Genomic DNA, 24457 nt, shown 5'->3' on the forward strand with positions numbered 1-24457 from the left:
CTGAGGGGGCTGACGGGAGACACTCTCCCATCGACCTTCCCTGCTCCTTGTGAGATTGAGAAGTACAGGGATCGACCCTGATAGTTCAATATTGTGTTTCTCCACTAGGTGGGCAAACACGAACCCCAAAAGATCAACCCTGACTGGGTCTGACTGAAGACAAACCTTCAGAAAGTTAGGTGGATACAGAAAATGGCTATAAAACCATTTCAGCTGGGCTGGAGAAAATGCCTGGGTAGGTGTTTAAAGGGTTCAGTTTGTTTGGCTGCTGAAAAAGAAAACTGAGAGCTGATTTGCTTAGCAGTTAAACACCTTCCCAGGGAGCAAATACTAAGTGTTAAGGGACTCAGAAACTGAGCAGAGAAAAGCATAACAAGAAGCAAAGGCTATAAACTGAATTAAAATGAGACATGGGGGACAAAGTCCTCCCAGTAAGGGTGGTTAACCCTGGGAACAAGCTACCCGCAGAAGTGGTAGATTCTCTACCTCGGTAGGTTGCATGGCCTGCTATGTGCAGAAGGTCAGGTGAGATAATCACTGTGGTCACTTCTGGCCTTAAATCTATGAGACTATTTAAATTAGTGGGATTAATACAGGGTACCAGTAGGAAAAGTAATGGCCTCTAGGGATGGAGATTCCACCACCTCACTAGGCATGGCATTCCAGTGCTTCACCACCCTCCCGGTGAAGTAGTTTTTCCTAATATCCAACTTATACCTTTCCCGCAACATAAACCATTGCTTCTTGTTCTGCCTCCATCACCACTGAGAACAGCCTCTCTCCACCCTCTTTAGAGTTCCCCTTGAAGAAGTTGAAGGCTGCTATCAAATCAACCCTCACTCTTCTCTTCTGCAAACTAAACAAGCCCACATCTCTGAGCCTCTCCTCATAGGTCATGTGCTCCAGCCCCCAAATCAATGCTAGGATGATCTCTTCTGGCTTTAACCTCTCAGAAACCTTTAATTGTACGATGGGTTGTTTACTTGAACAGACTGTAGCCCCCACACCACCCTCCCCTTTCTATTTTTCTTGGTGTTTGTATGAGTGGGGACCAGCATGTTAAATTTTCTCAGACCCATCAGCAAACAGGTGCTGAGTGTATCCGACCCCTGGACCACAGCACATGCTTGTTTCATCAGCACTTTCATTAAGAACTTCATGTGTCATTCTACGGGGTTGCCACTTAGCTGAAAAATCTGCTCTTAGCTGATCTGTGAGATACAGCCTGGGTGGTGTTTCAGAATAAAATAGGTTGGAGGAAACATCACCCACTCTTGCTTTTGAATGACAGGCAGAACAAAGAGGGGGTAGGAAAAAGGGACAAACCAATGCAGCATATGTTCTAACACAACCCAGCAGCACAATACCTTTCAGCATCTTCACAGCAACTATTCTGCATGTGGGGGATTTTTTAATTCCAAAAGCAGCTGCCTGTACCACTTTTCCAAATGCCCCACATCCAAGTGACTTTCCTGTATGGAAAACAAATGGTAGAGATACAAACAGGTAAACAAACAACCCTACAGCCATCGAAACCATTCCTATGAAGTGCATAACAAACTGTGCTCTGCAAAGCTTCCTACATATATTTTCATAAACAGCTAACACTCTGCGGTGCACCTTTTACTGCACTCCCACATAGATGAGCCAGCATATGTTTGGCAAAACACATGCTACTCTGAGCAACATTTGCAACTTTGTTGTAGTCGTTGACTACGGAGACAAGGTGGGTGAGGTAATGACTTTTATTGGACCAACCTCTGTTGTGAGGGACACAAGCTTTTCTGGCTTACACAGACCCAAAGAAGATCTTTGTGGCTCTACATTACAAGATAAATTCGAATTTCAAGGCTTTAGCTTGATGTTAAAACATGGCTGTCTTCGCATGTACCTCAATTTATTGAGCCATAATGCTGATTACAGGATATCAATATTACGGGATGGATATAGCGTCTATCTCAAATTTAAAATCGCGAAACAAGGCAAGTGTGGAAGAACCAAGTCCTTAATTTGAATTTATTAGCCTTCAGAAGTGCCCCGTATGTATCCCACAAAGCTACACGGTGACCCTCCAGATATGGCTGCTTCATTGTGCACTGCTGACCGGTGTGTAGGAAGAAGGCCAAGGAAGCCCGAGAAGTTTGGATTAAATTTGAATTTGAATTAAAATTTGATTTGGAATTTAGCAGTCCAGCCCTGCAAATAAAAAGGGCGCCCATTATGAAAAAAATCCCTTTGCCCATCGCATTGCACCGCATCGGTAGCACTGAATCGGTAGCAATTATCAGTAGCCCTGTACTGCAATCATGAACGCTCAGGGAGTGATCTGACTAGTACTTCCCAGGCTCGCAAGAGAGCTCCAGTGTGGACATGTCAGGAGATTCTGGATCTCATTGCCATTTGGGGAAATCAATCGGTGGTGAAGAGACTTTGGGTGGCCAAGGAAAACACAGCCATCTGTGATCAGATGGCGTGCGAGATGGCCACCCAACGTTACTCGATGCAGTGCTGGGTGAAGGTGAAAGAACTCTGTCAGGCCTATAAAAAAGTCTGGGAAGACAACCAGCCGTCAGGGGTGGCTCCACGGACCTGCTGCTATTATCAACAGCTGCACATGTTTATGCGGAGCAACACCACCACGGATCCTGGACTGAATTACGATACTTGTGGTGGCCCAGGTATGGATTCTGGGGTGAGCATGGAGGAGCAGCATGGTCCAGAGGAAGAAGACAATGGAGAGGAGGAAAGAAGCAATGAGCAGGGGACACAGGAAGTTGTTCCAAACAACCCACAGCTCTTCACCATAGACCTGGAGCCAGTCCCCTCCATGGTGAGCCCCCCCACCATGGCATTCCCCTCCATGCTGGTCCCTGAGCCCTCTGGAGCAAGCGGTTTGGGTGAGTCTTTATTCTGCATGCTAGAAGTGGGTTGGGGGTGGGTATAACTACAGGGTTTTGCATGGGTACAGGTTTGCTAGCTGTGCTTCTGTGCCCCTCAGAACAGCGAGTTCACGTTTCCTGTGATGAAGCGCTTCTCCTTTTGGGAGAGCTCCTCAAAGGCCTCATCCACGCACTCTTGTACTTTTTTCACAAGATTCTTGGGCAGGCCTAACTTGTTGCGGCTTCTATGGTAGCTCCCCTTGCCACGCCAGCCAACCAGAGAGCCATCTGGTGTCATGGCACCACACAGCAGTTTAGCAAATTTTTCAGACTTTTGGTCACACAGCAGGAGTAGCTGTTTTTTCTCCATATCTGTTAGCTTTAGGAGGGTGGTGTCTTCTTTGGCAACCTGAGGAAGCATGGGAATTCGCATCTGTTTCTTTTTTTTTTTTTTTTTTTTAAATATGCTTCCTGCTCTTTTACATTGGCCTGCAGCATCTGGCAGGCGCTCCATTCTCCACCCCACAACACAGTTTGCAGGCTTTTGGAGTAGGTTTCCCCCTGCATGTTCATTTCCAACAAGCATTTCTTTTCATTTTCCATGACACACACACCTCCTCACGCCACACTGCTGCTGGGCTCTGCTGAGCATTTTCCCCTTCCAATCCCGCTTCCCCCCACCCAGCTCCCTCAGCTGCACGTCTTCTTGCAGACAAGGGAGTTTCACTGCCCACCTGTGCCTTCAGTGGCACTAACCCTCCCCCCACGCACCTGTTTTGATTTGTATTCCCCTCCCACACTCCTTCAGGACAAGAAATGACACTGAGCTCGAATGAATGATTTTATTTTATGGGGAGGAGAGGTTTAAGTGGCCAGGAAAAGAAGCCTTCTCAACTTAACCCCTTCCCACCAAAAACGTATTGCAGCATGGTTGATTTATTGGCATTATGGCAGAGACATACACAGGTACCACGTGCATTAAAGATCAGTCATAAAGCTGTTTTTTAAAGCTTCCCTTATTGCTTCAGCCTGAGCGTGGGTACTGTGTAGACAGCTGTGAGTAAGCCCTGCCTACTCCCTCTGCTTCAGAATTCCAGGCAGACGGGAAAGTCTCTGGCCTTGATTCACATACGTTGTGCAAAATAGCACATGGTGTAATAACGGTGGGGACATTAGCTTCAGAAACATCCAAATGGGTCAGTAAACATCTGAACCTTGCTTTCAAACTTCCAAAGGCACATTCCATCACCATTGTGCACCTGCTCAGCCTGTGATTAAAGGTTTCCTTGCTGGGGCCCAGGGCTACTGTGGAGGGTTTTATCAGGCAGGGAAGCAGAGAGTAAGCAGGATTGCCCAATGTAACAAGAGGCATCACCGTGTTACCGATTTTGATTTTCTAATCAGGCAAAAAAGTCCCATCCAGGACCTTTCATACAGTCCAGAATTTTGGAATATGTGCACGTTGTGAGCCCTCCCTAACCAGCCAATGTTGATGTCGGTAAAAAGACCTTTGTGATCTACCAACCCCTGCATCACCATGGAGAAGTTCCCCTTTTGACTAATATACTCTGAGGCCAGGTGGGATGGGGCCATGATGGGGATGTGCATGTCATCTATTGCCCCACTGAAATTAGGAAACTGCTGGGTAGCAAAGACATCCACTATGGCCTGTACATCTCCCAGGGTCACAGTCTTCCTGTGGAGACACCAACAGACAGCATGGGCCACCTCCATCACCACAGGCCCCACTGTAGATCTGCCCACCTTGAACTGATTTGCCACTAACCAGTAATGTTGGGGTTTGCAAACTTCCACAGTGTAATTGCCACTTGCTTCTGTACCATTAAAGCCGGCCTCATTTTGGTGTTGCTGAGCTTCAGGGCAGGTGCCAGCACATCACAAAGTTCTATAAAGCTGGACTTGCCCATGCAAAAGTTCTGCACCTGCTCCTGGTTGACCCAGGACTCTAAAACTATGTGATCCCACCAGTGTGTGCTGGTCTCTTGAGTCCAAAAACGCTGCTCCACTGTCATCAATGCATTCACGGCAGCCATCAGCTCTACGTTCTTGGACCACAGTCGGCGCAATTGCTGTTCCAAAACACCATTCTTGCCATCATCATCATCATCACCATCAGCAGCAGCAGCAGCACCACCAGTAGGATAAACAAGAGCCATTGAGCTCTGGAACTGAAGGACAAATTGCATGACAGCCACTGTGGTTGCCAAAATGATCTGTGCTATGAGCTGGGGCGTCCACGGAGCCATGCTTGTGCTGGAATGCTGCCGCAGGAAATGCATGATCTGCAGGTCTTTTTTTGCGCAGTTCGTGATGCAGTGAATTCTGGGATTCCAACATGAAACACCCACAAGCAACTGGGGCTAAGGCACTGCGGGATAGGTACCCACAATGCAGTGCTCACACTGTTGAACTTGCTTGGGGCAATGGGGATGCAAAGATTCGACACGGAGAAAAGGTGGGATGAATTTCAAGAACCTTTGTGGACACCTTATTCGAATTCATAATATCGAGATTAAGTATTCAAATGTATTATGTATCGATTTTATCTTGTAGTGTAGATGCAGCCTCAGTAATCCCGAAAGCCGATCTCTCTCACAACAGTCATTGGCCCAATAAAAGATACTCCCTCCCTCAACTTCTCACTCTTACCAGTGGGCGTGTATTTGGTTCTGTGCCGCTCTGTGCAGACTGCTGACAAAACCAGATTTTGTACCCATCCTAATAAGCATTATCATCTCTGTAGTTAGGGCCTCATCCAGTTTCCATTGACTATGCTGGGCTGCAGATCAGGCTGTGGAAGAGTAAGTTATAGTCTCCCTGAACAGCCTAATGCTGTAGCCTAATTCTACCCAGACGGGGCCGAGAGCTGGCTGTGGCTTGGTTTGACAGCCTTTATGTAGGCCACACTTCTCTGACATACAGTAACAGCCATGCAAATGGGACCCTTAAATGTATGTGAGCTGAAATGCCTGGGGGCTTTGTGACAGATGATGCAGAGCCACAAACACTGGCTTGCCATGAGGTGATTGGGAATGACCCTAAGGTTTCCAAACAAGCCAGCCTGCCCCATTGTGCTTTGTGGCCGAATTCCCCTTCCTTGCACATCTGCGCCCAAGGGCAGCATTTACGTCATGTGCTGTAGGGTCAGCACCCCCGTCAGGGAGCCCTTTGCCCTCCCCTTTCCCCTGCCCCGCCACCTCCACATACCATGTGCCTTCTGGCAATACGGCATGAACAGAACATTCTGTTTCCCCAGGAGCTAGGTCCCAGTTTCGAGTTCCCTGTGAGGAAGATGAAGCCCCTCCCCTCATGCCCCAAGACACATACACAAGGTGGGCATGAAATGGAATAATTCAAGAGCCTCAATGCATGTGAATAAGAGATGGTCCCTAATAAATAATGTCAAACCATACTTTTTGTAACCCCTATTTTAAGAACAGGACACACATAGCCCACAATGCACTGCACATATTAAAGAGGCAGCTATCCAAAGTTTCGAGACCATATATCATTTGCTATTTAGATATGAGCTGTTCATTGTTGGGCTTTTTGATGTTCACCGGAATATCGAAAATACTCAGGAGGGTTTTTTTTTTTATTTCCATTTATAGCATTGGGAGGCACAAAGAAGTCCTTAAAGAGCCACATGTGGCTCTGGAGCCACAGGTTGCAGACCCCTGCCCTAAAGGAACCAGGGTTACAGGGCCACCCCTGCTCAAGGCCTGAGTAGGCTCATGAGCCATCAGTGGAGGCACTATGGTACTTTCTGTGCTGTAGCTGGGATGGTGATGCCAATCTTGCAACTTAATGGCAACCCTCACAGTGTTGTTTTTAAAGCCCCAGCTGCTAGAATCATGAATTTACATGAAAATCTTAGTTTGGGGGTTTTGTTTGTTTGTTCATTTTTAAAGAGTAAATTTCTAGCCCTCATGGTTGTGGACAAAAGCTTGAAAACACCTTTTAAGTACATCCTAGAGGGTCAAAGACCAGAAAGTGAATAAAAAGAACCCAAATTTAGATGATAATGATAATATATACGGAGATACACATTACATGGAACAGGAAGGGACCTCAGGAGGTTATCAAGTCCAGTCCTCTGGGCAGGACCTAGTACCATCCATTTCCCCTCTCCCTTTTTAAATCTATTTGCTCCAGATCCATGAATAGAACCAGAGGTTTAACAAGCCACTGCTTAAACCATTGAACTATCCCTATTATGATTATTTGAAAGGTCCTCATGGAACAGGAAATACGACACACACAACTGGGCAGCGGGAGGAAAGAAAGAAAGAAATAAAGGCAAATATAGCACAGTACCGAGTTAATGTAAACTACTAAAGAAATAATGGGAAAACAGTATTTTTTCTTAAGTAATGTTTCAAAGCTGCATTATGTCAACGCTCAGTCATAAAGTTTTGAAAGAAAACAAATGTAACATTTTGTTCAGCGTTCCAAATGACCACCATTGCTGAAGTAGTTGTAACTCTGAGATTCTACTGTATTGCAAATAAGGAACAAATCTGTGAAAACCAGTCTATAATGCACAATTTGCAATAAGAAAGAATTAGACTCTTCCAATAAAAAGTGTTCACTGCTAAGAGATCGTCTATGATAAGTACAGTGGTGAAAACCAGCACCAAATAAATAAAACCCTCTTGGTTTAATGTACATTTATGTGAAGTAAAAGTAAGTAATTTAGTTTTGCAGAGTTAAATATTATATTTCTATTTTGTTATATACACAAATACATACATTCTAAGGATCAGTACATTTTTTTTTAAAAAGGAGGCCGTTGGAGGCACATGTTAAAGAGGCAGCTATCCAAAGTTTCAAGGCCATACATGATTTCCTATTTAGATATGAGTTCCTCATTGCTGGGCTTTTAGATATTCACCAGAATATCAAAAATAATCAGGAGGGTGTTTTTTTTTCACTTTGCAATTATAGAGTTAGGAGCCACAAAGATCTTTTATAAGGGCATTTAAGAACATGAAATAGAGCACTGTTGAAAAAAATATGCAACACCAGCAAAACCAGGAAGTATATGTTCCCTCCCAGCTTTGTGAAAAAGCGCTGCCTTTTTTTACTGGCAAACACTGAGAACTGTTCACATCTGCCTGGCAGAACCTGATTGTCAGGATCTGTAGAACATGTGGGTTCAAGATCAAGCAGGCAGTTTAAAATGGAAAAGCTACCTAAGTTTTCCACATCCAGTTTCTAAAACCAGAAGGACCTTAGCCTAGCTCCACATAGGGATTCCTACGACATTAGGGACTTAAATCCATAATGCGTACGCTAAACACCCCTGCTCAGCTGCCACCTAAATTTATATGCATCTAAAATCCGCGAAAGCCTATGTTTCTGCTGATCAAGTGCTTAAGTGCCTAAAAATCTGCTGCTGGGCATGCACAAAGCTGGCAGACCCAGATCAGACCTGAACGCCTCAGTGGGATCCTTATCTAGACATTATCCTCTCTATATCACCTGCACATCTTGATCCAGAAGGCAGGCTCAGAGGCTGCCCGATAGATTGGGCTCTATACAAAATGCCAAAGAAGAGGGCACAGAAGTTTTAGCCCACTGGTTAAAGGGAAGAGACCTTGGTTCACAGTTTGCTCTTTGAACCTCCCTCCCCAGTGTGAAGCTGCAAACTGAACACAGTTGTCCCACATTTCAGGTGAGTGACCTGAGCTATGAGATATTCTGGAGTGGGCAGCTTTTTAGGTATCTACAGTGCTTTATGGTGAGAAAGTTGAGCACCTAGGAAATTCAGGCAGCACGACAGTCTGTGTCCCTGTGGTCATCCTTTTTGCAAACCTAGAATCGGTTTGGTACAAAGTCTGTCTGCGGTGGTATCATTAAAATTGATAATATGCTGAGCATTATTGTTCTGGTAAAATATGTGTGGCAACATTGTATGTAAAGTTAGAAGAGTCTATTGTATAACATTACTGAGGCATAATCCAAATTTAGAAAAATCAGGCACAAGCCAGTTCTTCAAAGACAAAAGGGAAACTGTTGCCCCAGTCAAATATCAATAAAATCAGATGGACTAGCAGTTGGTAGGAAAAAGAACATGAACAAGAAATTTACATCTGGGCAAAGAAGCTGCTGGAAGTTCCATCTCCCCAGACTTTGTCTCCTGAACCGCAGCAAGAGATGATTCTCAAAGAAGAGGGAAAGGATAAATGGGAGGGAGAGAGAACTCAAATGTTCTCTCCCCTCCAGGGGCGGTAGGTTTGCAAATATTTTGGTGGTGCCGAGAATGCCCAACCCCCGCTTCCTCTATTCAAATTCCCCCATAAGTTGCTTAAGCAGTGGCAAGTGGTGAGGCAAGTTCCAGCCACATGCTCCTGCCAAACCCGCTCCCTGCTCCTGGTCCACTCAGACCTCACTCCTGCTCCACCCACGCTCTGCCTCTCCTCCCCCATGCTCTGCCCATGCCGCACCACTCCCTGCGCCTGCTCCACCCTTCCCCTTGCTCTCCCCATGCCCCATCCCTCCCTGCCTCTGCTCTGCCCATGCCGTTTCCAGTCAGTCCGGGGGTGGTTCTGCCCCTCCCCTGGAGCAGTGTGGCCCAAAGACAGCGTGAGCTAGAGAGTGTGTCTATAACTACAGGTTCCACTTCCCTTGTCCGGCATGGCTGGGACTTGACCAGTCCTGGACAAGAGACTTTGAGGGACAAGGGAAGGTTCCCTGACAAGGCCCCCAAGCCTCCACCCTTCCTCCTGCAACTGGACTGTACTCCTACCTTCTGCCCTGAGGCTGTGAGGGAAAGCGGGCTCAGGTCCTGTGGGGCTGTGGCAGAACGTTGGCTCTGGCTCCAACCCTGGCCCTGTGGGACTGCTGGTGGACACCAGTCCCAGCCCTGCATGCCTGCCCTCCCACAAGACTTGCTGGGGATATAGGCTCCACTGCAGCTGGCTCCCACCCTGGGCCTCCAGAAGATGCAGGCTGCACACTCCTGCCCAGCTCTCTGGTCTAGTGACATCCCTCATCCTGCCAGAAGAGGGATGTTGCTGGACCAGAGAATGCTGCTTTTGGGCATTTCAACCTATACTCTCTTCCTAGCATGAGCCCTTCTTGCTTGGTAGTTTAAATTACAACACTGCCTCTTCCAAAATGGGGCTTGGCTCACTCCCTTCTGGGAGCTGTGACTTACCACCTCTGCCCAGCGCCCACACAAGAGCAACATCTAAACAGGCAGCCGCTGCCGACAAAACTGGGCTTTTGTTGACAAAACTTGCCGAGCGTCTACATGGTTAAAGCACTCTGTTGAGAGCTTGCCAACAAATCTCAGCCGTTCAGCCAGCAGTGTTATGCCTCCCCGCAATCAGGCATAACACCTTGGTCGACAGTGGGTTTTTTTTGACAGAGAGCTCATGTAGACAGTTCTGTTGACAGAGAGGGCTTCTGGTTCCTCAGGCAGCCCCATTTACAGAGCTTCCAATCAGCTGTTCTGTCGACAGAGGGCAGGGCAGTCTTGCTTGCAACAGAGTGGCTTGCTCTTTCGAGATTCTTTTATGTGTAGACGTAATCTGTCGACAGAAGAACTGCCGAGGTTTCTCTGTCAACAGTGACCACTGTTGACAGAGGCTGCCCATATAGACGTAGCCAAGGAGATTAAAATTCCCAGAGCACCTAGCAGGCTATCCCCATGGTTGCGGGATTCAGAGAGCAAAGCAGGAGCCTGCAGACTGTGTGGCAGCCACTCCAGTTTTTCCAGTCAGTGCTGCAGAGCCCTGCATGGATGCAAAATCTGTGTCTCCATCCAAACTGCTGTCCACAAAAACAATCCGCAGAGTTGCAGTGGGGAAGGTGTAGGCTGGATATGAGGAAAAACTATTTCACCAGCAGGGTGGTAAAGCACTGGAAAGCATTATCGAGAGAGGTGGAGGAATCTCCATCCTTAGAGGTTTTTATGTCCAGACTTGACAGTCCTGGCTGGGATGATTTAGTTTGGGCTGATCCTGCTCTGGCAGCGGGCTGGACTTGATCACCTCTTGAGGTCCCTTCCAGTCTTTGGACTCAATGATTCTATGATGTAAAGTGGACAGTCATGGATTTACCTAGCAATTGGGGGTGTGCTCCACTATGAAGCTGTAACAAAACACTACCAGCCCTGTATTCCCAGTAAAAATGTGTGTTATCAGCCATTTAAATTGGCTTCATCAGTAATAATCCATTTCCCATTTGGGATAAACTGAAGTCACCACTTAGACAGCAACAATTCATTGCCTTAGAATGTGGCTTCTTTTTTCTCTTTAATCAGTGTGAACACTCGAAATATATTTTCCCTTTGAACAATAACCTTGCTGTCATGGAAAACTGACAGTTAATTTTTCACTCTAGTATTTGTTTTTCATCACATTAAATTTTAGAGCACAATAGAGACTCTCAGATTTTTTGTTGTTGTTGGGTGGAAAACATTTTAAGATACAAGATTGTGCCTGGGAGTAACTCTCCTCCCATTTATGATCACAGATAATCCTTGTGACAACAGCTGCAGATGTTTCCATGGAAAAGCAACGTTAGCAAAGTATTTAATTGACTCTTAATGCAAGCTAGCAGTTGAGTAGTCGTAGCCGCTACCATATGAACGACCAGCTCCCCAAAGACCAGCATTCACATAACAGAGAACTCTAATGCAGAGAATAATGCAGCTGAACTCTGGCTAAAATTCCTCAAATTTGCTAAAACTTTCTGTGGCTAATCCAAATGCATTAAATTCAATGGACTTTAGGCCTTAGGCCAGGCGCTTTCTGTTCAGGCTTCAATTAATCAGCTACTTCAAGTATGTGAGTTGTCATGTGCCTACCGCTGTGCTGAAGCAGGGCCCTAATGGGGGGTGCAGACAGAGACTAATCCACAAGTCTTTCTTGCTATCTCAGTTCCTAAGAAACACAAAACAGCCCCACCTGCACTACAAACAAACTGACTGAAAGGACTCTACAGCTGGAGTCTACTCATGCGGAAAGCCAACTAATAGCAATTTTAGATCTTGATAATAATTTACCTGAAGAACAAAAAAAGCTCACTAACAATCCAGTCTGCAACAGACAGTCAGCAGCCTGCATGTAGTCCCTAATTACAAACACATCTTGTGCGACGGACACAAAGGCGAAGTGCTGTGTTTTGATACAGTAACAAGCATATTACCTAGTTTCAGCCTATCCCTTGCAAACTCCCACTTGCTGGCATCAAATGGAAGACGTTCACATTGTTCGTCTAAGGGGACTTCATCCGGGTCCATTATGACTGATAGGTAATTGGTCTTTATTTCAGAAGAATAAGGCTAGGAAATAAAAACATTTCAAAGTCAGCTTCACATGGACAGCAGTAGTGGGTAGCAGCTTCTGCTTTTGGTCAAGGTTTGTAAGTTGATTAGTTCTGACAGATGCACGTAAAGCACCTCCCACCATAAGGATGCCTACATCTCATTCCAATACACAATCGGTTAAAAATTGTATTATTTAATGTTGTGACATTTCCCTTCCTCCTCCTTTTTCATATATGACATTGCCAATTACTTAAATGAGAATTCATATGGATTTAGTTGGAGAAATTGGCAATGTTTTTATTGGTCTTTATTTCAGAAGAATAAGGCTAGGAAGTAAAATACATGCAACAGACGGAGTTCAACTGTCAGTGATTGTTTCTTTTGTGGATTCAGAAGAAAAAAAGTCCGATGTGGTTTGAGTTGTGCATAACTCTAGCCTGCTCTGCAATATACTGTACACTGTGGACATACAGTTTTCAAATGCTCAGAAATTCTGGGTTGTCATTGCTGTCAACACTATTGGAATTAAAACCCAGATTCAGACAGATTACTCCAGGTGTAAATAAGATTTTGGACCAGAAAAGCATCCTCCACAAATTGCTGCCTTTCTATGAGAAACTTTAGGACTTGTGTTCCTTCTTTACATTCTGAAAATTCTTTTCCTGTGATCATATAATCTCAGTGAGATTTGTGCATAGCCATAGGGAGCACTTGCATGTGTGTGCAAAAGGAAAAATCTCAGCTGGAAGAAAGTCTGGTTTCGTGGCTCTGGGTTAGAAGGTGTGCAAGCACGATGGAAATGAGCATCGGGGCGTTTTCCTGCAAGCCACGGCCAATCCAGCTACACACCATTATCCCCTATAAACATCTTACACCCACATCTGCATACTTCCAGTTCCTACTCAAGCTGCTCTGTGGCTTTCAGCTCTTCTCCTGCATTGCCAGGAATTTACCTCCTTCCTGCAAACGTTTTCACTACATTGCTCGAAAGGGAAAACTCATCACATGCTGTAATGTAAGTAGAAACTCCCTGGGGAAAAAGCCTGTTGAAAAGTATGGGAAACTTCCTGACTCTTGTTTCAGCTGCCTTGTGCTGCCCAAAGCACACAACAAGCTTTCCTAAAAGGACAGATGATCTGTCTAAAGGAGGAGAATCCTGGAGTGGCACCAAGTTTGCAATACTGGCTTCTGTACCAGCTCCTGCTGCTATCTACAGAGTAGGCATGCCTGGGCAGGGACGGGAGGATCAGAGCATGTGGTGCACCAGCTGACCCTCAGCTGATCTAGAAGTACCGTGGCACTTCTCCAGCCAGCACAACTTAGAGCATCTCTTAGGTTATCACCTTGGGATCCAATTCAGCGACTGCAGGCCAGGATCAGGGAGCAGATACGTACCGTACACCTGCCTTCCCTCCTCTTGGCTGCACTGAACACCAAATCCTTGACACTGCTGGAAATTCAGCCCAATATTTGTAGGACAAGTGGTAGTCAAAGTGAGATACAGAACAGAACACATGTTGGGCTGCACATCTGCATGCACAGGTGTGACTTTAAGAGGTCTGCGACAGCATGAAATCATATTTTATGTGGTTGCTGTTGTAGCAACAACCTCTCTACCGATGTCCCAAGCATGAACTTTTAGCTTAGAGCTGTTTTTTTTTTTAATCTCCCAGCAGTAAATAGGTATTTATGACAGAAACTGAGAGAAAGCCTTATATAACGCATCCTGAATGGAAACATTTGGATAAAATGAGGACTATGCGACCTAGAAATTGGGGTCCCTCATTCTATGGCATGTCAGTATCCATTCTAGTAGTAAAGCCAAGCTTCTCTGCACCTAATACTTCATCCTAATACTTAGGATCATAGAATCCTAGAGTGGGAAGAGACCTCAGGAGGAGGCCTTCTTAATCATTTCCCCCCCTCTTTAGAGTTATTACTAAATAACGTGCCCTTGATGACAAGTGGGAATAATTGGCCCTTATCCCATTTATAGGATTGCTTTACCTATTTGTAGTCTAGTATATTCCCTCTTCTAGCCTCACTCCCCTTTTCCCTAGACTTGAGCATGCCTTGTTCCCTCCCTTTCAATGTGTACGCATGCGCGCATGACATACCTAGTGCTGGGTTGAAAGACCAGGAGAATACACACTGAAATACAGCGACTGTTTTAAAGGTCTGGCCCTGCTTTCTCACAAAACCTATGGCAGTTTTCAGCGCACAGAACAAGAGGCAGCACTGGGTCGCATATTGGCTCAGGGCAGGTCTACGCTTAGCAGACTGCATTTGTACAGCTGCACTGAGGTAGTGCTGAAGTGAAGATGCTACAACACCAACAGGAGAGCTGCTTTCATCAGTGTATTTATTCTGCCTCCCTGAGAGGCAGTAGCTATGCTGGTGGGAGACCCCCCCCTCCCCCGCTCGCAGACTCAGCGCTGCTTACACCAGAGGTTAGGTCCGTAGGTAACAAGGACACAGGTGTGTGGATTTTTCCCCCTTTTCAGTGAAGTACTCATACCAACATAAGTCTGTAGGGCAGACTTGGCCTGAAATCACTTTTTTTAAGGCACAGTCAGGAGAGCACTTCTGAGGCACTGGCTACGTCTACACGTGAAGCCTACATCGAAATAGCTTATTTCGATGTAGCAACTATTTCGATGAGTAACGTCTACACGTCCTCCAGGGCTGGCAACGTCGATGTTCAACTTCGATGTTGCGCGGCACCACATCGAAATAGGCGCTGCGAGGGAACGTCTACATGCCAAAGTAGCACACATCGAAATAAGGGTGCCAGGCACAGCGGCAGACAGGGTCACAGGGCGGACTCAACAGCAAGCCGCTCCCTTAAAGGGCCCCTCCCAGACACAGTTGCACTAAACAACACAAAATACACAGAGCCGACAACTGGTTGCAGACCCTGTGCATGCAGCATGGATCCCCAGCTGCAGCAGCAGCAGCCAGAAGCCCTGGGCTAAGGGCTGCTGCACACGGTGACCATAGAGCCCTGCAGGGGCTGGAGAGAGAGCGTCTCTCAACCCCTCAGCTGATGGCCGCCATGGCGGACCCCGCTATTTCGATGTTGCGGGACGCGCAACGACTACACGGTCCCTACTTCAACGTTCAACTTCGAAGTAGGGCGTTATTCCCATCCCCTCATGGGGTTAGCGGCTTCGACGTCTCGCCACCTAACGTCGATGTTAACATCGAAATAGCACCCAACACGTGTAGCCGTGATGGGCGCTATTTGGAAGTTAGTGCCGCTACTTCGAAGTAGCATGCACGTGTAGACACGGCTAGTGAGATTGACTGGTCAATGTTTCCATCATCGATCTAGTTACTGCTACGGGGAGATCAAGTTCCTACAGCAATGGAAAAATCTCTTCCTTTGGCATAGTCAGAGTCCACACTATGGGGTTATGCAACATAGTGACAGTGCCATAGCTACGCCAGCCTAGCCGCTAGAGCAGCGGTGGGCAGCCTGTGGGCCACGTGCGGCCCACTGGGGCTCTACCTGTGGCCCACTTTTTGCAGCTATTCAAGCTCTGGGAGGGGAAGAGCGCGGATGGGGCATGGATCAGGTGATTCGTGGTGCTCCGAAAGTGCTGGGAAGCGGGTGGGGAAAGTAGGAAGTATGGGGCCCCGATGCCCTAGTGCATGAAAGGCACATGGGAGGTGGGGGCAGACAGGTGGTCTGTGGGCTGCAAGTGGAAGCCCAGTGGGCTGCAGGTTGCTTTGGGCCACTGAGATGAAGAAGGGCCACTCAGGCAGACCACTGGTTCTTGGTTGCCCATCACCGCTCCAGAGCACAGACAGGGTCTCAAGTAAACGAAAGTTACTTTACTTCACTGTGACAGTGTAAAAAAGCCTTTAAAAGGAGCATAAGCTACCTTTTATGTTCACTGGAAGGCCCTTTCACACAGCCAGATCTGTGTAAAGTGGCCTTGGTGCTTTGCTACACACTCATGTTTCACTGCTTTAACTATACCAGAATAGTTAAAGGGGTACAACTTTCCTGGGGCTACACTTCCACTACAGCACTTACAGCAGTGTAGCTGCATTGCTGTAGCACTTTTGGTGGAGATGCTCTAAGTTGAAGGGAGAGAACTTTCCTGTCCCCGTAATATCTCCTGCCTCCTCCAGAGGCAATGACTATGTCCCTCTGACTTAGCCCTGGCTGTGTCATTCCTCAGGTCAGCATATCTTATGTCTCTCCCAGGTATGGATTATTCACATCTCTGTGCGCCATAAATTATACTGACCTAACCTGGAGTGCAGACAAGGCCTTAGTGTGGACATGATTACATTAACAAACAAGTGCTTTATTATACTTAGTGTAACCACACCTTTGACAGAAGGAGAACAGGCTACAGGAGTATAAGGCACCTTTCATGCTGGCAATCCTGCATGCGCAGTAGAGGTCGCGCTAGTATAGTTGTTTCAGTAAAAACATCCCACCCCTCGGTGACAGAGTTCTGCCAATGCAAACATGAGGCGCTACCAGACCCCGCTTCTTTGTTCACCCTGAAGAGTCAACATTCACAGGCACTGAGGCCCACACCTTCAAAGGAGTCCACACCAGCACTTTTGCCGGCAAAACTTCTGCCAGTGTGGACAGCGTTAAGTAGGTGGAAGAGAGTGTCCTGCTGACGTAGTTCCCACTGCTCATTAGTGGTCATTTAAGTACGCCAGCAACAGAGAGGACAAAGTGACATAGTCAGTTCATCAGTGTAGACATAGCCTGACTGGCTGGCCAATGGGAGCTGTGTATGTAAACCTCTTCGTGGCTCTGGGCCTTAAGAGCTGACTCACTCTTGCATTACACTTTCTGTAGGGCATTATAGTCCAAGGTGTGGTTAGCATTTTGCACTCACATTTCACTTTGTGCAGAAGACAGAAAGGAGGCAAGGGAAGGGTGAATTCATGTAATGCTCCTGAGTCTCATTTGACAGAGGTACATTTTCTAACCAGAGTAAATGCCAGTGAGAAAAGTGGAGTGGGGTGGGGGGAAGCGTAGTAATTAGTCAACAATCCTTACCCTTTTTAGCTTGCGTATAAAGAGCGTTAATAGGAGCCAGAAGAGTGTAGCAGCCACACAGGTACATGTCAGAGTTATTAGCTCCAGGTTGGATCTCTCCGATGTTCCTGGGGAAAAGAAGCAACAAAGATTTTAGCAACTACACTCAGAACAGCAGCATTTGCTTTCCCTTTGCATTTAACAGGATGTTGCATCTCAGGATGTTAACGGCTCCCAGAATGTAGAAAAATTCACCTCTAAACAAAACCCTTTCCAAGAAACACATTGAAATTAAACCCTAAGCCCCTTGCTGGAGAGCTCACTAGCGCTGAGCTCAATTCTCCATGGGGGTTTGGGAGATGCCATAGGACAGGTACCAGGATGCTAAGAGGTGGCCCAGTTTCCTGTGACATGAAAGATGTGACTAAGGGGACATCTACACTACAGGGAAGACTGATCCTGCCACAGTTGATCTTCTGGAGTTTGACTTAGTGTGCCTGGTGGGACATGCTAAATCGAATTTACGGAGCATTCCTGTTGACTACCATACTCCCTCCCCCTGTTAGGAATAAAGGAAGTCGATGGAAACACAGACTCCCATCGACCTCCCTTAGTGGAGACGGTGCAGAAGCTCGAATTCAGGTACATTAGCTTTAGCTAAGTAATTAGCATAGCTGAAACTGTGTACCTTAATTCACCCTGCCCCCATAGTGAAGCCTGCTCTGCTGAGTACCTTTTTTACAACAAAGTGGTTACTGTGCTCTGTATTCCCATTGTGTGGAGGAGCACTTAGTACCACTGGCCCAGCTACCACCAGCCTCAGCTCTCCTGCACATCTCCATTTGTGACTCCCACTGACTTCAGTGGAGCAGGATCAGTTCTGACATGTGCTCTACTAAGCAGCATCCCCCTGTATAACATGTGATGGCTGGGAGGGTCATGCCCTTAGGGCAGTCTACTTCAGGTAGACATCCAGAGGTGGCCTTTGCCAGTTGGCTCAGGTTCACAGGGCTCAGGCTGTGTCTGTTTCATTGCCATGTAGACTTCTGGGCTTGGCTGAAGCCCAGGCTTGAAGACTCTGTGGTGGTAGGAGCCTAGAGTTCAGGCTCCAGCCCCAGCCTGGAAGTCAACACAGCAATGAACTAGCTGCACAGCCTGAGTCAGCCTGAGCATGGGCCAACTTTGGGCTTTTATCTGCAGTGCAGACACACCCATGGGGGGAGCTGATCAAAATCAGTGCAGACCGTACAAATGAGAAAAAGGGGAGTAGGAAGGAAAAACTATAAATACTAAATCTGGAATATATCTGAACTCACTGAGGGTGCTTAAAAATATCCAGAATAGAATTGCATTTCACACTGCTCCTTCGGGGCTCATCCAATGGCTGCAGCACAAAATGTTTTACAAACGCCGTGCGTGTCACCGTACTAGACTCTCACATTGGTAGCAAATGCAAAACCAGGTGTTCGGTCTGTTATCGTGATACTCTCACAATCTAGACTCAAGTGCACAGCTTTCTGACAGAGGGTGCAGGGACATAGAGCTTAGTACTTCTGAACACGATTGCTCTGGGCTTCGTTGGACACACTTGCAGCCAAAGCTTGGCACCATTCCTGACAACTGAAAGAGGAAGGAGCGATGTGGTGGGCTGACAGAATTTCCAAGGGATAGGCAGTGCCTAGATTTAAGCAACCCCGCAGAGCTTTGTTCCGTGTTTGAATTGCTTCTGCGCTGGGGACCCGTTTGCAAAACAGGAATTGCGCAGGGGACAATCAGATTCCTGCTCATGCCCAATATTTCAAACGCTCCTCAGGCTTGTCCCTGCTGGAGCCATAAGAGTAAATTCCAGCAAAACAAAGAATATGAACATAGCTACAAAGTGAGATTCAGGGCATTTATTGTTCCAAAACCTGGGATGTAATTAATCGCTCTCAGGTGTAAGTAGTTATAAAAACAACTCAGTTTCCAATACAGCACAAACAAGTATTTCCTTTCCAATGCTACTATGACAAATGTGCTTTGAGCTACAAACTAATATAACTAGATTGGCCTCTACATAATATAGGGCCTTCTCCAAACTGCGTTATTTGTGTGTATCCTGTGACCATGACTCGGTGCCCATGCAGTTTACACAGACTGGTTGCTGACATTTATTCAGCTGTAGCTGAAAGGGAAAGTGTTTCGACTGCCAATCCCTGACACAGGAACAAGGCACCCCGCAGCCGAAGTGCAAGCAGTTCCAGGTGGAAGGCAGCAGCTTTTTCACCACTGAAGTATGCTATGCCATTGGCAAGAAATGAACTGAAGAAGGCTAGTGCAGCCATTTGAAAATCCAGGTTAAACCTCTCTAGTCTGGCAATCTCTCCTCCGGTAACATCCGTAATCCAGCATGATTGCGGTTAGCATGATGACCACTAATCATTGCGTGGCCAAGTTTCTTGTGGGCCCATAACAGTTGTTTACCTCCAACAGTCCTGGCTCTCAGTGTTCTGTGCTCTTATTTAGCTGTAATTTCCCCCTAAATGTCCTCTAAGAGCCCAGAAAGCAGTGGAAGTGTTGGTAATTGCTAGACAACATTGATCTCCTGTGGTCTGGCAAATTCTCCTGTCTGGCACTGGTCAGGTCCCAAGGATGCTGGACAAGAGAGGTTCAACGTGTACCAGAACAATTTAAATCACTCTAATAGCATTATCCAAGAGGGGATTTGGCTCAGTTACCCGATTTAAGAACGCTTCTCTTTTGAAGAAGTCACGGCCTCCACAGCGACCACAAGTCATTGGGACATCAGTTTCACTTCTCATCCTGGCTATTTTATCTCTTGCCTGTGAGACAGCACAGCCATGAGTGCAGTATGACGAATGTCATCCTGGTTCAGTGCAGAAGCAGACAATGGAAACCCCACTAACGTTTTCAGCAGCTCCCAAGGCTTTCCCGTCCATGCATTGATCTGCTCTATCCTAGCTTAGCTTGGGCAGTTTGAGGTAACACCTGAAGGCAGCATGGAAGCAGACTAACGACCACCCACACACTTATAGGCTAGTTATTTCATAGCCATGCAAACAAAACATTAGTGTCTAAGTTTCCAACCACAAGCTAGTTTCACTTCTCATTAAAGTTAGGAGAAGCACTCCCATTGACTTCAGTGAATGTTGGATTTGTCCCCTACTGTACAAGCTACTATAAAGGCCTTTGTTGATCTAAATAATGTGTAAGAAAGTAGTAAATTATCGTCACAACTAAAGTCTAGCATAATTAATAGATCTTTTGTCACGTAAAACTGTCCAGAGGCAGCTTTAAACCAAGATATATTATTTTTTTTATTGCGGTGGAAGCCTGAATTTAACCAGGTATACACTGCAAAATTGACTCCTTCTTTTACACCTGTACCCCCTTTTACATTGTTGCACTCCTTCAAACTATAGGTTGAACTTCTGTAGCCCATAAAGTCTGTTTACAGCTACCAGTCCTGGCTCTCAGTGTTCTGTGCTCTTATTTAGCTGTAATTTACCCCTTAATGTCTTCTAAGAGCCCAGTAAGCAGTGGAGGTGTTGGTTATGTACTAGACAATATTGACCTCCTGTGGTCCTGCAAATTCACTCGTTCAACACTGGTCAGGTCCTGAGGTTGCCAGACGAGAGAAGTTCAACCTGTAGCTATTTAACGGAGACACACCCTTCTGCAGTGTGCATTATACCTGCAGAGCTGGACTTCAGTCAGAGGTCTGTTCCGTGTGACATGTGACTGCCCCAGTAGCTTGCACTCCTTCCACAGAAACATCCAGAGAACTGCTCCTCCCCCCACCATTTAAAAGGATCTTTTTTCTCCATGTGTAGGTGCCTCATTCTGCTTTGCTATTTGTATTCATTCTATTATTTCCTACTGCCCATTCTGTTCTTAATCTGAAGGTGATTTGATTGCTTATGGTGACATTTTTATGGCATACAGCTCTTCCACAGACTATCCTACATGTGCCGCTTCCAAACTAAACAAGGATGGTGATTATTTAAAGAACCCTCTTGGATTCCATAGTCCATTCTTCCCTTTCTGATACCAAAATAACACATTGTATTATCTGTAAGTATAAGAACTTTTTTTGTTTTCAAAGGAAATAAAAAGAGCAGACCGTTTCCTTCCTGGTTATTTTGCAAACCACTTTTACGATCCGTTAAAGATAGCACCGGACAGGAGGTCATTTGCCCATTTTCTTTCCTATGCTCTCCTGTACTTGGCAAACTACATATACAGATCTAAAATGTCAGTATTTTCTGGAGCAACAGCAGACGTTGTCCACTGTGCATTTTTGAGACCGCAGTAAAAACTCAGGATAACCCCAGATCTCCACCCACCAGAGCCAAAGGTAAGTGAGTGGTTACAATTCTAGGACAGCTGTTCGGGTTCTGCCAAAAACTGGCTGGGGAAGAGAGTAGGGAGCCCTCTTCATCTGACCATTTTCCCTTTGTTGAGATACCATGAGAGTCGGTGAGACAGGTCAGGGATACACACTCCCTCAGCCTGGCTTTTGCAAGGCTGCTTCAATGATATGTCTCTCTCTCTCCTTTTCCAGACATTACGGGTGGAGAGTCTTTAACTCACTAGCTCCCTGTCTTCTTCTTGGCTGAAGCTTTTTGTCAGGGCCATCCAAAAGCTCTAGCTATTGTCTCTGAAGAACACTTCTCCAGACAAGTCACAGAGGAGTAGCCACGTTAATCTGTAACCAAAAAAACCGAGGAGTCCTGCAGCACTCTAAAGATTAACCGATTTATTTTGGCAGCAGCTTTTGTGGGTAAAAACCACTTTGTCACATGCTTAGAGTGGAAATCTACTAATCCAGATAAGAATCCACTATCCTCCCCGTCTCCTCTCAGTCCTCGGGCAAGAAGGAAACATTGCTTCTACAGAAATGCTCATAAAATGTGATCAGAAAATAACAAAACGCAGTTACATTCAGTGATCAGAACAAGGTAGCTTGACATTATCCGGATAAATTAGCTAATCCGTAGGGTGTATTTAACTTCAAGCACTCAGAAAGCAGGTCTTTTGTAGAGCGGCCACACAAATTTAATATTGCTCCCCAAAACATAGCTGGCAACAAGTCCTTCGTCTATAGTATGTAGCCTTGCTCATATCTACACACTGACACATCTGACTTTGTGCAGTGATGAATTTACCAATGTGCCAAAGAAGCCAAAAAACTTGTAACTGGAACACGCCAATTCTGATTTTCTTTTATTACATTGTGGCCGTGTCTACACGAGCCCCAAACTTCGAAATGGCCACGCAAATGGCCATTTCGAAGTTTACTAATGAAGCGCTGAAATGCATATTCAGCGCCTCATTAGCATGCGGGCGGCCGCGGCACTTAGAAATTGATGCGCCTCGCCGCCGCGCGTCTTGTCCCGACGGGGCTCCTTTTCGAAAGGACCCCGCCTACTTCAAAGTCCCCTTATTCCCATCAGCTGAAGTTTGGGGCTCGTGTAGACGTAGCCTATGTCTGTTGTGGCAGCACCCAAACAAACTGCAATGGGATTCTGTGTACCACAAGCTGTACAACCACACTGGGAGACAGTCTTTGCCTGGAGGAGCTAATAATATCGTTTCCGATTTAAAGGGTCTCTCATACGAAGAGAAACTAAAAGACTGCGACTGTTGAGTTGGGAAAAGAGCTGAAGAAGAAGAAAGTTGTGTTGAAACTGCTCGCGATAATTAATGGCCTGGGGACATTCAATGAAGTTGGAAAAGGACAAGTTTAAGCCTGAGAAAAGGGAACACTTGTTCACACAATGCAGAATTATCCAGTGGAAACGCAGAATTATCCATTGCCACAAAGCACCACTGAAACAAAGAGAACTATTTAAAAAAAGACTGGACTTTCACATGAATAGCACGAGTAGCCTTAGGAGGAGAAACAGGCCCCAGCTCCTATAGGAAACACCTCTGAAAGATGGATTTGTGTTTACTAGGAAACTCCTGCTTAGACATACCAGCAATGTTCCCTCTGTTTTCTTCCATCCATGGGCAGAAAAAAACATGTTATGTGCATTTGCAGATGGGTGCCACCAGGAGAAACACATGCCACCCACTGGGGGTGGCTAGGGGCATTCTGCTAATCAGCTGTGGGGGGCACCTGAGTTTCTCCTGGGCAGCTGTCCAAATGTTCAGCTTCTAGGGAACACTGAATTCCAGCCCATTTTATATTAGAAGCCAGAAAATGAAAATATGAAAAATGCCCCGTTCTAGCTTATAGTGGCCTGAAATAAGAAAAAGAATGGGCAGAGTTTTTCATTATAATGAATTTGCATTTATTGGCTACTCTGACCCTCTCTTTCTTGGATTGCAGCAATTCTTTTTAGGTCAATATAAACCCAGTTTGCATTTCCCACTGGTTTCCTTTCCAACCAGGTGCATTCCCCTTGTTAAGACTTCCTTTAAACTGCTATATTCAGAGATCACACCTGATCAACAAGCCACTTACCTGCTCTCCTACTCAGAGCAAAAAATCCATTTAGACACCATTTAGAGAAATAAGGGGAAAGAGGAAAAGTAGATCAAACAGAGAACAAGAACTTAGATAATTTTTGTCTTGCTTCCATCTAATGCAATGCTTTACCTTGTACAGTGACATAAGCTGCACTCTCCACTGACCCTTTTAGGTTGGTGGCTATGCACAAGTAAAGTCCTTCATCCTCCTCTTTGACTCTTTCGATAAACAGCATTTTGCTTCCTGGCCCTAAAATTATTCCTGCAGAGTGAAACATTTTAAAATGAGTGGGACCTGGACTATAAACTAAGACAACTCATTATGTAAAACAATTCTCTTCTGACTATCAGGGATTAGCCACACACAATACCCTAGAGGATACGGATGGGCGCTTAAATTTTGCGCCTTTCTTTCAGAGTTACAAAGTGTTCAAAGGTTCTCTGGTGGAAACTGATGTGTACACACTACTTGGTTAGTAAGACAGCTCCTTCCATGGGATGGCCCTGAAAGTGGTTGGCATTGGATTTAGACCTTGATCGAGGCGAACACTTAAATGTGCTTTACTTTAAACACAGGGCAAGTAGTGCCACTGAAGTTAATGGGAATATTCAAGTTGGTCTCATTGTAATCAGTGTGCTCAGTACTAAGTGTTTGCAGGATTGAGTCCTTCATTTGATTGGTGTCTTGCTACTGCAACAGCATTTGAGGTCTGGTGATTTATTATTGGTAAATGCTCCATGATTTTTCTGGTTGCTTATGCTTGTTACATCAAAATTTGAAATGGC

General features: G+C 45.9%; 1 protein-coding gene across 2 annotated transcripts in view; it reads right to left on the reverse strand.

The window, feature by feature from the left end:
- FLT1 (fms related receptor tyrosine kinase 1) overlaps nucleotides 1–24457 on the reverse strand; it is a 150010-nt gene that overhangs the window by 20568 nt on the left and 104985 nt on the right. For both annotated transcript variants that reach the window (XM_074985957.1, XM_074985949.1), the window contains 4 exons: nucleotides 23802–23933; nucleotides 17216–17322; nucleotides 12060–12195; nucleotides 1368–1472 (listed from right to left, as the gene is read on the reverse strand). In XM_074985957.1, the coding sequence (XP_074842058.1) occupies nucleotides 1368–1472; nucleotides 12060–12195; nucleotides 17216–17322; nucleotides 23802–23933 (480 nt within the window). The remainder of the gene's footprint in view (nucleotides 1–1367; nucleotides 1473–12059; nucleotides 12196–17215; nucleotides 17323–23801; nucleotides 23934–24457) is intronic.

The sequence above is a fragment of the Carettochelys insculpta genome, chromosome 1 (genome assembly GCF_033958435.1).
Source record: "Carettochelys insculpta isolate YL-2023 chromosome 1, ASM3395843v1, whole genome shotgun sequence".
NCBI classification, from domain to species: domain Eukaryota; kingdom Metazoa; phylum Chordata; order Testudines; family Carettochelyidae; genus Carettochelys; species Carettochelys insculpta.